The following is a 17,303-nucleotide window of genomic DNA, read 5'->3' on the forward strand; positions in this document are numbered from 1 at the left end:
AATAGCTTCAGTTTCTTCTTCAATTTCGTTTTCGCTACCGGCCTCCACACTACAACCATCCGTTTCAATACATGCGTAATCTGTTGAATCGCTTAAGCCGCTGAAATCCGAGTCTGAATCCGGGCTAATGTCGCTATAGCTTGCTGTTCTATGCGCCATGTTTGTTTGTATTGGCATTACTATGTGACGTCACAGGAAAATGGACGGGTGTTTATAACGATGGTTAAAATCAGGCACTTTGAAGCTTTTTTTAGGGATATTGCGTGATGAGTAAAATTTTGAAAAAAACTTCGAAAAATAAAATAAGCCACTGGGAACTGATTTTTAATGGTTTTAACCCTTCTGAAATTGTGATAATGTTCCCCTTTAAACTAAAAAAGCACTCAGGGCGCAGACCTCCGCCAAGCCCCGTCAATTTATATACTGTGATGATTATCTTGTGTGATGACTGTATTATGAAAATAGTATATATCTGTATCATGAATCAACTTAAACAAGTTGAAAAACTTATTGGGGTGTTACCATTTAGTGGTCAATTTTACGGAATATGTACTTCACTGTGCAATCTACTAATAAAAGTCTCAATCAATCAATCAAAAAAAAGTCTCCCAATAGTGAGAAATCCTTAGAAAAAAAATCAGCTCCAATCATTAATCGTTTGTTCCTTATTCAATTTTACGAAATTTTCTGAAAGTTTAATCAAAATCCACCGATAAGTTTTTGAGCTAGCTATAGCGGAGTGAAAAAAACAGTTAACTCTCTTGTCTCTGTGGGTGGAGGCGGGATCGCTAGCACAGAGAAGTTGAGGCTTGTAACCTAAACATAAGGTAACGTAGTATATACACAGTCGTGGTCAAAAGTGTACATACACCTGCAAAGAACATAATGTCATGGCTGTCTTGAGTTTCCAATCATTTCTACAACTCTTTATTTTTTTGTGATAGAGTGATTGGAGCACATACTTGTTTGTCACAAAAAACATTCATGAAGTTTGGTTCTTTTATGAATTTATTATGGGTCTACTGAAAATGTGGTCAAAAGTATATGTACTGCAATGTTAATATTTGGTTACATGTCCCTTGGCAAGTTTCACTGCAATAAGGCACTTTTGGTAGCCATTCACAAGCTTCTGGTTGAATTTTTGACCACTCCTCTTGACAAAATTGGTGGTTTCTTCAGCATTGTCCACACGTTTAAGTCAGGACTTTGGGAAGGCCGTTCTAAAACCTTAATTCCAGCCTGATTTAGCCATTCCTTTACCACTTTTGACATGTGTTTGGGGTCATTGTCCTGTTGGAACACCCAACTGCGCTCAAGACCCAACCTCCGGGCTGATGATTTTAGGTTGTCCCGAAGAATTTGGAGGTAATCCTCCTTTTTCATTGTCCCATTTACTCTCTGTAAAGCACCAGTTCCATTGGCAGCAAAACAGGCCCAGAGCATAATACTACTACCACCATGCTTAGGAATGGTGTTCCTGGGATTGAAGGCCTCACCTTTTCTCCTCCAAACATATTGCTGGGTATTGTTGCCAAACAGCAACATTTTTGTTTGTGAACATGTGACTCTTTTGTAGAAAATACATATATAATGTAGCGTCTATCAATTGATTCAGTTTTTTTTTTTACACTTACTCTGTTGTCACGCTCCTCCTTGCAAGCACACAAAAACACTCAAACAGCTGTTGGAGCCCACCCTGACACGTCATGGGTACACATAATTCCTAATGTTAAGAGGAATATTTTCCACCTTAGCAGAATGAAATAGGCTGAGACAAACTTTAATGATGCACAGAGGAAATTGTTACTGTGTGTCAGGATGGAGTCATGCTGTGTGTACTCCTTTCTGCTCGAGGAACGAAAAATGCAATGATTCCCACCCTGTGTTTGTATCTTTGCGCATTTATCCCTAGTTTCGATGATGGGAAGCGGACGTGTGTGTGTGTGTGTGTGTGCATGTCAAAAGCATACACACAGAGTTTAACTTTTTGGGCTAAAGCTTAAGCGACTCCGCTTGGGATAGGTAGCAGAATGGACAAAAATCACATGAACAGAGGGACCATCAAGGGAGAACGCGCCGGACTTTATAGAGCTCGGGCTTTTCTCCAGCGCTGGTATTGCCAATGTTTGTACTTACTCCATTTTGTAAAATAAATAGTTAAACTTCAATTCTTCTCTCCTTGCTTTATTTGGACATAACAAAATGAAATAATTAACCTGGGATAACTTCCCTCTTTAAAAAGGAAATCCCGAACACTAAGGCCCCTAAGTCGGCTGAGGTTATCCAGGGTAAATCCCACCTAACCTTATCCTTGTCCACACACACACACAATGGTCGTTTAAGACCCCCTCCCCTCCTCCGTCAACGCGACCTAGTACGCATGCGCGGAAAAAGCGCACGTCATAGTCACCTCCAGTGTTGCTTTGTGTGCAAGTTCTTGCATTAAATGTAACTTATCTGAACAATATCCAGTGTTGTGGTTAGAGATGCACCGCTAGGAAAAATGCTTGAAAATGTAATATCGGAAATTATCGGTATCGTTTTTTTGTTTTGTTTTGTTTTATTAAATCAACATAAAAAACACAAGATACACTTACAATTAGTGCACCAACCCAAAAAACCCCCCTCCCCCATTCACACTCATTCACACAAAAGGTTGTTTCTTTCTGTTATTAATATTCTGGTTCCTACATTATATATCAATATATATCAATACAGTCTGCAAGGGATACAGTCCGTAAGCACACATGATTGTGCGTGCTGCTGGTCCACTAATAGTACTAACCTTTAACAGTCAATTTTACTCATTTTCATTAATTACTAGCTTCTATGTAACTGTTTTTATATTGTTTTACTTTCTTTTTATTCAAGAAAATGTTTTTAATTTATTTATCTTATTTTATTTTATTAATATTTTAAAAAAAGGACCTTATCTTCACCATACCTGGTTGTCCAAATTAGGCATAATAATGTGTTAATTCCACGACTGTATATATCGGTATCGGTTGATATCGGTATCGGTAATTAAAGAGTTGGACAATATCGGCAAAAAGCCATTATCGGACATCCCTAGTTGTGGTATTTCAATTAACTGGAATCCAGTGTGCTGTGGGGCCCTATTGTAGTGAATCACACCTGAGACATCATCCATCCATCCATTTTCTACCGCTTGTCCCTTTTGGGGTGGCGGGGGGTGCTGGAGCCTATCTCAGCCAATCTTTATTGGACACGTGAAAGTAAACAATGTGATAAAGAACATTTTACATCAATCAATCTAGGGAACTAGATATCTGGTCAGGACACTCCTCACTCTTTTGCCTTCACCTTCATTGTCCATTCATTTTTGGTGACTTTATATAATCTGGACCTAGACGATGAGTTCACGACATACATGGCGGACATTAACTGATACAGTCTGCTTTGCCAGTCTAAATTCATCCGATGTTTTTCGTAGTCTTCCCTCAATGGCCAGGTAATACAAAGCACACGCTACCTTTTTTTTTTTTTAATCACATCCACGGGAGCCCGCATTCTCGTTGTCTATCCTTCGACAAATGGACAAAGTTTTTCGCTAAGTAGAATCACAGCTGACCTGGACATTGGAAAGTTATCTTGCCGTCTGAAAAGTGTTGTATCCCAAATAGCTGCAATCGCTTTGTCTTAAGGTATTCATGTGTGATTTCCACAAGCGTCCGTACATGTAGAGAAAGGAGAAACACGGGCATGTCTGGATGACTCGTCTCTATCTTTCTAGTGGTTAGCTCCGAGTGAAAACAGGTTGTTATGAAGCTGGCTGTGGCGCGTTCTTTCTGACGTCACTTCCTCTCCGAACTCGGTTTGTAAACGATCGATGAGTCCATACTAGAGATGTCGGCAGGCCGATATTATCGGCCGATAAATGCGTTAAAATGTAATATCAGAAATTATCAGTATCTTTTTTTTATCGGTATCGTTTTTTTAATTTTTATTTTTTATTTTAATTAAGTCAACATAAAAAACACAAGATACATTTACAATTAGTGCACCAGCCCAAAAAACCTCCCTTCCCTATTTACACTCATTCACACTCATTCACACACAAGGGTTGTTTCTTTCTGTTATTAATATTCTGGTTCCTACATTATATATCAATATATATCAATACAGTCTGCAAGGGATACAGTCCGTAAGCACACATGATTGTGCGTGCTGCTGGTCCACGAATAGTACTAACCTTTAACAGTTAATTTTACTCATTTTCATTCATTACTAGTTTCAATGTAACTGTTTTTATATTGTTTTACTTTCTTTTTTATTCAAGAAAATGTTTTTAATTTATTTATCTTATTTTATTTTATTAATTTTTTTTTAAAAGTACCTAATCTTCACCATACCTTGTTGTCCAAATTAGGCATAATAATGTGTTAATTCCACGACTGTATATATCGGTTGATATCGGTATCGGTAATTAAAGAGTTGGACAATATCGGATATCGGCAAAAAGCCATTATCGGACATCCCTAGTCCATACAAAGCCAGAGATTCAAGAAATACACGGCGCACTTACCCGTGCAACAAATGATCCAAGGAGGGGAATCTTAAACGATAGTGTAGTGTGGCTGACACGATGCTTAGGCTAAATAATTATTCGTTTAAGGAGTTATCCGGCTTAATGTAGACAGGGCCTAACATCACAAATAACATCAGGGTGATTATAATAACAAGTGAAAATAAAGGCTTTTTTTTTTGTACTGCAGAAACTTTTACAGGAATTTTCCCATTTACCCGGGTAAATCAAGTTCCGCCTGTGTTTTCCCACCAAAAACTACCCAGGTAGATTCAGTTCCTCAGCCAGCTAGTGCTGTCGAACGCTGTTTGGTTGAACACAGTGGGGGGGCGTTCCTAAAACTTGTTTTTCAAACACACGACCGCCATTACAGAAAACTAGACGACTTGTTTTTTTTTACCATTTATTGTGTATTTCTATTACGAAATACTTGACAACTGAGAGAAAGAGGAACGAAATGGACTTTCGACTTGCAGGAATTTTTGTGGGTCATCTTTGAACGCTGATCAGTGGAACTGTCGACACTGCAGTATTTTTACTTGGTCACAGTCTTTAAATTATTATATGGTTTGTTGATTATTAGTTTTTACAAACTTCCTTTTGATACGCGAAGCTACAAGAAGTGGATGGACTCTTACACGTATTTACAGAGCAGTATGAACGACCTGAGCTGCTTAACACTCAGACTTTGTTGGATAAATGTGAAATAAAGGAGGTGATAAGAAGGTGAATGACATTGTACAGGTAAAAGCCAGTAAATTAGAATATTTTGAAAAACTTAATTTATTTCAGTAATTGCATTCAAAAGGTGTAACTTGTACATTATATTTATTCATTGCACACAGACTGATGCATTCAAATGTTTATTTCATTTAATTTTGATGATTTGAAGTGGCAACAAATGAAAATCCAAAATTCCGTGTGTCACAAAATTAGAATATTACTTAAGGCTAATACAAAAAAGGGATTTTTAGAAATGTTGGCCAACTGAAAAGTATGAAAATGAAAAATATGAGCATGTACAATACTCAATACTTGGTTGGAGCTCCTTTTGCCTCAATTACTGCGTTAATGCGGCGTGGCATGGAGTCGATGAGTTTCTGGCACTGCTCAGGTGTTATGAGAGCCCAGGTTGCTCTGATAGTGGCCTTCAACTCTTCTGCGTTTTTGGGTCTGGCATTCTGCATCTTCTTTTTCACAATACCCCACAGATTTTCTATGGGGCTAAGGTCAGGGGAGTTGGCGGGCCAATTTAGAACAGAAAAACCATGGTCCGTAAACCAGGCACGGGTAGATTTTGCGCTGTGTGCAGGCGCCAAGTCCTGTTGGAACTTGAAATCTCCATCTCCATAGAGCAGGTCAGCAGCAGGAAGCATGAAGTGCTCTAAAACTTGCTGGTAGACGGCTGCGTTGACCCTGGATCTCAGGAAACAGAGTGGACCGACACCAGCAGATGACATGGCACCCCAAACCATCACCCAACCATGCAAATTTTGCATTTCCTTTGGAAATCGAGGTCCCAGAGTCTGGAGGAAGACAGGAGAGGCACAGGATCCACGTTGCCTGAAGTCTAGTGTAAAGTTTCCACCATCAGTGATGGTTTGGGGTGCCATGTCATCTGCTGGTGTCGGTCCACTCTGTTTCCTGAGATCCAGGGTCAACGCAGCCGTCTACCAGCAAGTTTTAGAGCACTTCATGCTTCCTGCTGCTGACCTGCTCTATGGAGATGGAGATTTCAAGTTCCAACAGGACTTGGCGCCTGCACACAGCGCAAAATCTACCCGTGCCTGGTTTACGGACCATGGTATTTCTGTTCTAAATTGGCCCGCCAACTCCCCTGACCTTAGCCCCATAGAAAATCTGTGGGGTATTGTGAAAAGGAAGATGCAGAATGCCAGACCCAAAAACGCAGAAGAGTTGAAAGCCACTATCAGAGCAACCTGGGCTCTCATAACACCTGAGCAGTGCCAGAAACTCATCGACTCCATGCCACGCCGCATTAACGCAGTAATTGAGGCAAAAGGAGCTCCAACCAAGTATTGAGTATTGCACATGCTCATATTTTTCATTTTCATACTTTTCAGTTGGCCAACATTTCTAAAAATCCCTTTTTTGTATTAGCCTTAAGTAATATTCTAATTTTGTGACACACGGAATTTTGGATTTTCATTTGTTGCCACTTCAAATCATCAAAATTAAATGAAATAAACATTTGAATGCATCAGTCTGTGTGCAATGAATAAATATAATGTACAAGTTACACCTTTTGAATGCAATTACTGAAATAAATCAAGTTTTTCAAAATATTCTAATTTACTGGCTTTTACCTGTATATATTTGTACCATGAATTGATTAACGTGTACCCCGACTTAAACAAGTTGAACAACTTATTCGGGTGTTACCATTTAGTGGTCAATTGTACGGAATATGTACTGTACTGTGCAATCTACTAATAAAAGTTTCAATCAATCAATCAATATTATGGGTCGAAGGAAAATGTGACCAAATCTTCTGGGTCAAAAGTATACATACAACAATGTTAATATTTGGTTACATGTCCCTTGGCAAGTTTCACTGCAATAAGGCAATTTGGTAGCCATTCACAAGCTCCTGATTGAATTTTTGACCATTCCTCTTGACAAAATTGGTGCAGTTAAGCTACATTTGTTGGTTTCCTTTACCACTTTTGACGTGTGTTAGGGGGTCATTGTCCTGTTGGAACACCCACCAATTTGGAAGTAATCCTCCTTTTTCATTGCCCCCATTTACTCTCTGTAAAGCACCAGTTCCATTGGCAGCAAAACAGGCCCAGAGCATAATACTACCACTACCATGCTTGACGGTAGGCATGGTGTTCCTGGGATTAAAGGCCTCACCTTTTCTCCTCCAAAAATATTGCTGGGTATTGTGGCCAAACTTTTTTTTGATTGATTTAAACTTTTATTAGATTGCACAGTACAGTACATTTTCCGTACAATTGACCACTAAATGGTAACACCCAAATACGTTTTTCAACTGTCGGGGTCCACGTAAATCAATTCATGGTAAACAGCTAATTTTTTGTTTCATCTGACCACAGAACTTTCTCCAGAAGGTCTTATCTTTGTCCATGTGATGTCAGATGAAACAAAAATTGAAGAAACAAGTCCATGTCAAAAAAACAACACATTTAGCTTAACTGTATCAATTTTGTCAAGAGGAGTTGTCAAAAATTCAACCAGAAGCTTGTGGATGGCTACCAAAAGCACCTTATTGCAGTGAAACTTGCCAAGGGACATGTAACCAAATATTAACATTGCTGTATGTATACTTTTGACCCAGCAGATTTGGTCACATTTTCAGTAGACCCATAATACATTCATAAAAGAACCAAACTTCATGAATGTTTTTTGTGACCAACAAGTATGTGCTCCAATCACTCTATCAAAAAAAAATATGAGTTGTAGAAATGATTGGAAACTCAAGACAGCCATGACATTATGTTCTTTACAAGTGTATGTAAACTTTTGACCGCGACTGTACATCTACAGTAGAACAGCCTGGCGTAATATACAGCCTTTTCAAATTTAAAGTGTCATTTTTTAATGGATTTCAAAACTCCACATTGCATGATTTTCACGCAGCTCAAAAAAATGTGGCACGGCAAAGTCCGCCTCATTAGAAACGAGCCCGCCTTCTGCACTTTTGCCTGTCTTACTATGTGCCGGCTGGATGGGAGAGTACAAAAGGAAGTGCATTACTTTAAGCTTGTAAAAACACACGCAAACGGGAGAATAGGGCCCAAAGCTTTTAAAATATAGCATTTATTCACACAAAGCCAGCATTGCCAGTCCTCTGGGAAATGAATCCCAAAAATGGCTGATAACAAAAAAAGTGAGAACGGTCTCATCCTCCAATGCATCTTTCTATTATTTCCTCTTATGGTGTGATCAGGCTTTTGGTCGGTGCCAATAACTCTGCCCACGTCTTTGGAGCCGAGCGTTTTCCCTGTTTTTATCTGCGGGTGGCAATTCAAAAGTGAAAACCCATTTCTGGTTTGGACTGCGGCCATCAACCATCTCCACCTACTGTATAGTAATTTAGGGTCTTTCGGGACAGCCGTTTTTTGGACTGTGAGAGGAAGCCACATAAGCGCCATTCTGCCCTGAATGCATCACGTTTCAAGCATGCGATGCCCTGAATGCATCATGTTTCAAGCATTTCACCTTCCTTACCTACTTTGCAAGGACCGTGCCATGTAAACCTGGGAGAATCCAGGAGAGGGGTAAAAAAGGACTTTGACCGCCATACATACCGTATTTTCCGCACTATAAGGCGCACCGGATTAATAAGGCGCACCTTCAATGAATGGCCTATTTTAAAACTTTGTTCATATATAAGGCGCACCGCATTATAAGGCGCATAGAATAGACGCTACAGTAGAGTCTGGGGTTACGTTATGCATCCCGTAGTTGCGAGACCTGTTGTGGCTCAATATTGGTCCATATATAAGGCGCACCGGATTATAAGGCGCACTGTCAGCTTTTGAGAAAATCTGAGGTTTTTAGGTGCGCCTTATAGTGCGGAAAATACGGTATTTTTTTTTTGGCCAGTTATGACATGTCACCTTGCGAGGCATGTAACGATGTGAGAATTTCACATCACTGTTTTTGTAACCATGATCACTTAACTATTATTGTCCAATGTGCTCAAAAAGTACATAAACAAACTTCTTTTAACAAAGTTGTATAAAAAAAAAACTAAAATAGACAGACTTAGAAAGGCCACTAATTTGCATGTTTGTGTTTCTTACGCTTCACTGACTGTGTTTTGGCAGGCGTTGTGGCGTCCAACTCTCTTCAGTGGTCCTTAAACGCACCGTTGTTGTTTACAGTGTGACAGAGCAGTTAGGCTTGCGTGTTAACTTTCTACGACGCTGCCACATATGAACATGTTTTTCCCCACTCCTTATTTGACTCCTCCTTATAACCCAATGTTAATGCCACAGCATACTTTACACAGCTTGACCACGGATTGTGAATAAACCCACTAAGCCAGGGGTGTCAAACTAATTTTAGCTCAGTGGCCGCATGGAGGAAAGTCTGTGCACACACGGGCCGGACTATTAAAATCATGGCATTAAAACCAAAAAACAAAGACAACTTCAGATTGTTTTCTTTGTCTTACTTTGGCTAGAAATACAACAAACACATTCTTAAAATAAAATAAAAATATAGAAAAAAGTACCGGCAGCTGTAAAGTTTAGATCCATGAAAGAAAGAAGAAAGTGAATAAAACTGAATAAATTTACTTATGCAAAACAATTTGTTTTCTTTTGTATTATTTTTGTAATGAATTACCGTATTTTTCGGAGTATAAGTCGCACCTGCCGAAAATGCATAATAAAGAAGGAAAAAAACATATAAGTCGCACTGGAGCACGGCCAAACTATGAAAAAAACTGCGACTTATAGTCCGAAAAATACGGTAAGTAACGTTTATGACAACCTTTTTTTTTAAAAACACAATATAGAATGTGAGATATAACATGATAATGCATACATTTATCATTTTCAACGCATATTCAGTTGAATATGCTACAAAGACAACATATTTGATGTTCAAACTGATAAACATTTTTTTTTTTTGCAAATAATCATTAACTTTACAATTTGATGCCAGCAACACGTGACAAAGAAGTTGGGAAAGGTGGCAATAAATACTGATAAAGTTGAGGAATGCTCATCAAACACTTATTTGGAACATCCCACAGGTGAACAGGCAAATTGGGTGCCATGATTGGGTATAAAAGTAAATTCCATGAAATGCTCAGTCATTCACAAACAAGAATGGGGCGAGGGTCACCACTTCGTCAACAAATGTGTGAGCAAATTGTTGAACAGTTTAAGAAAAACCTCTCTCAACCAGCTATTGCAAGGAATTTAGGGATTTCACCATCTACGGTCCGTAATATCATCAAAGGGTTCAGAAAATCTGGAAAAATCACTTCACGTAAGCGGCTAAGCCCGTGACCTTCGATCCCTCAGGCTGTACTGCATCAACAAGCGACATCAGTGTGTAAAGGATATCACCATATGGGCTCAGGAACACTTCAGAAACCCACTGTCAGTAACTACAGTTGGTCGCTACATCTGTAAGTGCAAGTTAAAATTCTCCTATGCAAGGCGAAAACAGTTTATCAACAACACCCAGAAACGCCATCGGCTTCGCTGGGCCTGAGCTCATCTAAGGTGGACTGATACAAAGTGGAAAAGTGTTCTGTGGTCTGACGAGTCCACATTTCAAATTGTTTTTGGAAACTGTGGACGTCGTGTCCTCCAGACCAAAGAGGAAAAGAACCTTTTTTAAAAAAAACACAATATAGAATGTGAGATATAACATGATAATGCATACATTTATCATTTGTTTTCAAAACGGTTACAAAAAAGTGGGACCCCAAAAATTTACTGTGGCACCCCATTTTTATGACGATGGGGTCCCTGGGACCCCATTTTGAAAATTCCTAGGACCAACACTGATGGAGTATTGGTGCGTGCAAACCTGCAGGCTGGTTCTAATACTATTCAAATATCATCCCAGGGGCTGTAGATAATTAATCCGGCCAGCGGGCCTTGACTTTGACACCCCTGCACTAAACAGAAGACAACTGCTGCTGTGTCCTCTATACCTTTGGCCACTCTAAAGAACCTCTCTGTTTTACACACAATTTACTTTCTTGGAAGAAGAAACATTGAAGGTTCTTCTGGCTTCCTACGAGCCATATTAATTTGTATTGTATTATTATTTACATTGGAGTGTTTAAATATGTTTATCTTTTTCCATGTAAATTTGTAAACGTTGCTTCACTTTTGGTTTATGTGACGTCACGCGAGTTCACTTCCTGTCATAGACACCTGCGTCTGGTACTCTCTGTATATAGAGCGTAGCACATCCTGTAGGTTCAATGTACACAACCCAAAACCAGTGAAGTTGGCACGTTGTGTAAATCGTAAATAAAAACAGAATACAACGATTGGCAAATCCTTTTCAACTTATATTCAATTGAACATACTGCAAAGACAAGATATTTAATGTTCGAACTGAGAAACATATATTTTTTTTCAAATAATTATTAACTTATAATTTAATGGCAGCAACACATTGCAAAAAAGTTGGCACTGGGGCATTTTTACCACTGTGTTACATGGCCTTTCCTTTTAACAACACTCAGTAAACGTTTGGGAGACCAAATTTTGAAGGTTTTCAGGTGGAATTATTTCCCATTCTTGCTTGATGTATAGCTTAAGTTGTTCAACAGTCCGGGGGTCTCTGTTGTGGTATTTTACGCTTCATAGTGCGCCACACATTTTCAATGGGAAACAGGTCTGGACTACAGGCAGACCAGTGTGGCTTGGCATTGTCTTGCCGAAATAAGCAGGGGCGTCCATGATAATGTTGCTTGGGTAGCAACATATGTTGCTCCAAAACCTGTATATACCGTTCAGCATTAGTGGTGCCTTCACAGATGTGTAAGTTACCAACGCACTAATACACCCCCATACCATCACAGATGCTGGCTTTTGAACTTTGCGCTAATAACAAGACGGATGGTTATTTTCCTCTTTGTTCCGGATGACATGACATCCACAGTTTCCAAAAACAATTTCAAATGTGGACTTGTCAGACCACAGAACACTTTTCCACTTTGCATCAGTCCATCTTAGATGAGCTCAGGCCCAGCGAAACCGGCGGTGGGTGTTGTTGATAAATGGCTTTCGCTTTGCATAATAGTTTTAACTTGCACTTACAGATGTAGCGACAAACTGTAGTTACTGACAGTGGTTTTCTGAAGTGTTCCTGAGCCCATGTGGTGATATCCTTTACACACTGATGTCGCTTTTTGATGCAGTACCGCCTGAGAGATCCAAGGTCATGGGCATTCAATGTTACGTGCAGTGATTTCTCCAGATTCTCTGAACCTTTTGATGATATTACTGACCTTAGATGGTGAAATCCCTAAATTCCTTGCAATAGCTGGTTGAGAAATGTTGTTCTTAAACTGTTCGACAATTTGCTCACGCATTTGTTCACAAAGTGGGGACCCTCGCCCCATCCTTGTTTGTGAATGACTGAGCATTTCATGGAAGCTGCTTTTATACCCAATCATGGCACCCACCTGTTCCCAATTAGCCTGTTCACCTGTGGGATGTTCCAAATAAGTGTTTGATGAGCATTCCTCAACTTTCTCAGTCTTTTTTGCCACTTGTGCCAGCTTTTTTGAAACATGTTGCAGGCATCAAATTCCAAATGAGCTAATATTTGCAAAAAATAACAAAGTTTTCCAGTTCGAACGTTAAGTATCTTGTCTTTGCAGTCTATTCAATTGAATATAAGTTGAAAAGGATTTGCTAATCATTGTATTCTGTTTTTATTTACGATTTACACAATGTGCCAACTTCACTGGTTTATGGGGTTTGTACATAATTTGATATCTTAGTTGCTCAGACAGCAATGTGTTTATTGGGGTATGTCATTTCCTAATGGGGAAAGACGTCTCTTGTTTTCATGTTAGCATTTAGGCTGGCGAGCTAGCGCTAGTCGGTGTGTGAGTTTATACAGTTGAACATAATGTCATGGCTGTCTTGAGTTTCCAATAATTTCTACAACTCTTATTTTTTTGTGATAGAGTGATTGGAGCACATACTTGTTGGTCACAAAAAAACATTCATGAAGTTTGGTTCTTTTATGAATTTATTATGGGTCTACTGAAAATGTGACCAAATCTGCTGGGTCAAAAGTATATATACAGCAATGTTGATATTTGGTTACACGTCCCTTGGCAAGTTTCACTGCAATAAGGCACTTTTGGTAGCCATCCACAAGCTTCTGGCAAGCTTCTGGTTGAATTTTCGACCACTCCTCTTGACAAAATCGGTGCAGTTCAGCTAAATGTGTTGGTTTTCTGACATGGACTTCAGCATTGTCCACACGTTTAAGTCAGGACTTTGAGAAGGCCATTCTAAAACCTTAATTCTAGCCTGATTTAGCCATTCCTTTACCACTTTTGACGTGTGCTTGGATTTATTGTCCTGTCGGAACACCCAACTGCGCCCAAGACCCAACCTCCGGGCTGATGATTTTAGGTTGTCCTGAAGAATTTGGAGGTAATCCTCCTTTTTCCACTGGCAGCAAAACAGGCCCAGAGCATAATACTACCACCACCATGCTTGACGGTAGGAATGGTGTTCCTGGGATTCAAGACCTCACCTTTTCTCCTCCAAACATATTGCTGGGGATTGTGGCCAAACAGCTCAATTTGTGTTTCATCTGACCTCACATGGACAAAGATAAGACATTCTGGAGGAAAGTTCTGTCATCAGATGAAACAAAAATGTAGCTGTTTGCCCACAATACCCAGCAATATTTTTGGAGGAGAAAAGGTGAGCGCCTTATTGCAGTGAAACTTGCCAAGGGACATGTAACCAAATATTAACATTGCTTTATTTATACTTTTGACCCGGCAGATTTGGTCACATTTTCAGTAGACCCATAATAAAATCATAAAAGAACCAAACTTCATGAATGTTTTTTGTGACCAACAAGTACGTGCTCCAATCACTCTATCACAAAAAAATAAGAGTTGTAGAAATGATAGGAAACTCAAGACAGCCATGACATGATGTTCTTTACAAGTGCATGTAAACTTGTGACCACGACTGTAAGTGCAGTTATCAATCATGGTTTTTCAATAATTTTAATTTAAAACGATAACACTAACCGCTGGGAGTTTTAGCGCGGTTGTCATTAATAATGTTTATCGTTAGATCCCTACACCTTGCATAATAGAAACTCCAACTATTCCACAGAGTATGCTTGCTCACATTTGTGCATATGCGTGCAGATGTCATATAATTAAAGGAATATCGCTTCCAACCAGTCATTAATAATATCTGCCATATAGCACGGACAACATAAATCACAATGTCATGAAAGTTGCCGTAATTCGGTGTTTTTAATGAGTTGATGTCGCAGTAAAGCATTATGTGGGCTTACCTGTATTGTGCTTCAACATCTCTTCCTTGATCATGTTGTAGCTGTCACCGCCGGCCACTAGGTAGGAAGGCGTGACCACGGTGTACGTCTTCTTCAGGTCTAGCGGCTCGTACTTTGGCACTCTGCATTTGGTGCAGAGCACCGATAAGGAAACCACCCGTTGGTTTGCTGGCTTTGATAAGTCGTACTCTACTTGGATTCCTGCACATGGAAGAGATATAGGATCTTTAGTAACAGAAAAGGGAAAGCTGGAAGGGTGAGAAAAAGTTATGGTAGTGACCCAAAGAGGGTGTTATTTTTTCTGGATTGGCCTTGATGTCCAGCAACCTTTTAAAGTGGGGCGATGATGATTTTAATCTGCATTTAAAACTAGGGATGTAACGGTATCAAAATCCCACGGTACAATATTATTATGGTATATATGTCAATAAAAAAAAAAAAATGTTAGTGTGTAAAATAAAGTGTTTAGGAGAAGCTTACTGTAATTGAAGACAAACATAATGGTAAAATGTTCTAATCATATTTAATAATAATAATAATCATAATAATAATTAGCTTTATTGTCTCCGAGGAGAAATTTGTCTTGGACATCAAGACACAGTGTTTTACATACATACATACCATATTTTTCGGACTATAAGTCACAGTTTTTTTCATAGTTTGGCCGGGCTCCAGTGCGACTTATATGTTTTTTTCCTTTTTTATTGTGCATTTTCGGCAGGTGCGAAAAATACGGTACATACATACATACAGTTCATCCGACAGTACAGTGACGACAGTGAACAGTGCGCAGATATATCAGTTAGTTATGAGATCAGACATTACACTCCCCCCGTATTGCACACCTCCCGTATTGCACTATCCCAATATTGCACTCCTTATTATTGCATCCGGTTATTGCAGTATAGTTTTCTCTTGTTAAGTGCTTTGATTGCCAGTGGGACAAAGGAAAATCTATACTTGTTGAGTTTTTATGTTGACTGTTCTGTACCGTTTACCATTTGGCATCAACACAATTTCACTATGAAGTGCGTGGTGTGGATCAAGGGTGATTATAAGACCCTGCTTCCTCACGGTCTTGAAGAATATTTCTGGAAGGGACCAAGGGGGCTGCATGCCAATTATTTTACCAGCCCTCTTGATAAGGTTTTGAAGTTGGGTTTTGAGTTGGACAGACAGATTTCCAAACCATGCGGAGATGCCATAACGGATGACAGATTCACCGTGGACACCTGAGCCTCCTTAGAAACTGGTTCATATGGGAGCAAACAGAGTCAACTTGGTTGGCCCAAGTTAACTGGGAATCAAAACAAATACCCAAGTACTTATAGGAGGACACCTGCTCCACTCTCTCCCCATGGATAATCATCGGCTGTGATCCCTCACAGATTTGGGATCAAAAACTATCTCCTTCAGTTTTTTTACATTTAAAATCTGATTTTTCTCCTCACAACACCTCACAGCCCCTTCTATCTCTTGTTTGTATGAGTTGATGTTGGAGGATAGTTTAGGCTTTGTTAATCTTTTGGGCTTTGTCAATAGTTTATTACTTATTTATTTATTACTACGAACATCAATACAAAGGTCCTGGGTTCGATCCTGGGCTCGGGATCTTTCTGTGTGGAGTTTGCATGTTCTCCTCGTGACTGCGTGGGTTCCCTCCTCCTTTCCTCCCACCCCCAAAGACATGCGCCTGGGGATAGGTTGATTGGCAACACTAAATTGGCCCTAGTGTGTGAATGTGAGTGTGAACGTTGTCTGTCTATCTGTGTTGGCCCTGCGATGAGGTGGCGACTTGTCCAGGGTGTACCTCGCCTTCCGCCCAAATGCAGCTGAGATAGGCTTCAGCACCCCCCGCCACCCCGAAAGGGACAAGCGGTAGAAAAATGTATGGATGGGATGAATTTTAAGATAAAAAAATTGTGCGGGCACATACACTGTTACAAGCAAATGTGAAAGAAAACAAAACGTACAGTTGCGTGCGACGTTCCCTCTAAGGTGCGCGCCTGTGCAGTTGCGCACTGCTCAAGCGTCCTCTGCGCACGGCAAATCTATGCCACGCACAAAATCAAATTAAAAAAATAAGCGCATAACAATTTTCGACACACGGACACGACAGAGAAAACAGTTTTCGTCATCATTGTTCAAATATTGTAATGTCTGTCGAGACGCTTTGAGGACGTGAATTCCATCCATCACTTTACTGAGCAAAACTCTTTGTCGGCCATAAACACATCACCAAAACATTAGTAAAAAAATGATATCTAGCAAAATTGGTCATTTTCTGCAGTACAAACCAGACCAAAAGCAACTTTGTTATATCAACAGCAGCCGCTCGCTCTTTCTCACTTGCGCCAACACATGCACATATGGCACTTAGCCAGTGATGCGTTTACAGACACAAAAAGTTGGACAACTCCAACACTACACATAAAGTGTCATTCCAGGTCATTACACTATGATTTACCAATCAAATGTGTGCTTATTCTAGTGTTATTTATTAGGAATCTTAATTTATAAATATTAATCATTAAATGCTGTTAGTATATTGAAATACTAATAAAAATATATTTTTTACAAACAGGAAGTTGCAGGAATGTACACACGATTTCCTGCTTACATCTCATTGTGCAACATGTGAATGTTTTAATGGGAACTAGGGCTCTGTACCGAGGATGTCGTTGTGGCTTGTGCAGCCCTTTGAGACACTTGTGATTTAGGGCTA

General features: G+C 39.6%; 1 protein-coding gene across 1 annotated transcript in view; it reads right to left on the bottom strand.

The window, feature by feature from the left end:
* nt5e (5'-nucleotidase, ecto (CD73)) overlaps positions 1-17,303 on the bottom strand; it is a 38,583-nt gene that overhangs the window by 2,779 nt on the left and 18,501 nt on the right. The window contains exon 8 of the mRNA XM_061969239.2: positions 14,579-14,779. Coding sequence (XP_061825223.2) covers positions 14,579-14,779 — 201 coding nt within the window. The remainder of the gene's footprint in view (positions 1-14,578; positions 14,780-17,303) is intronic.

The sequence above is a fragment of the Nerophis lumbriciformis genome, linkage group LG08 (genome assembly GCF_033978685.3).
Source record: "Nerophis lumbriciformis linkage group LG08, RoL_Nlum_v2.1, whole genome shotgun sequence".
In the NCBI taxonomy this organism is placed as follows: Eukaryota; Metazoa; Chordata; class Actinopteri; order Syngnathiformes; family Syngnathidae; genus Nerophis; species Nerophis lumbriciformis.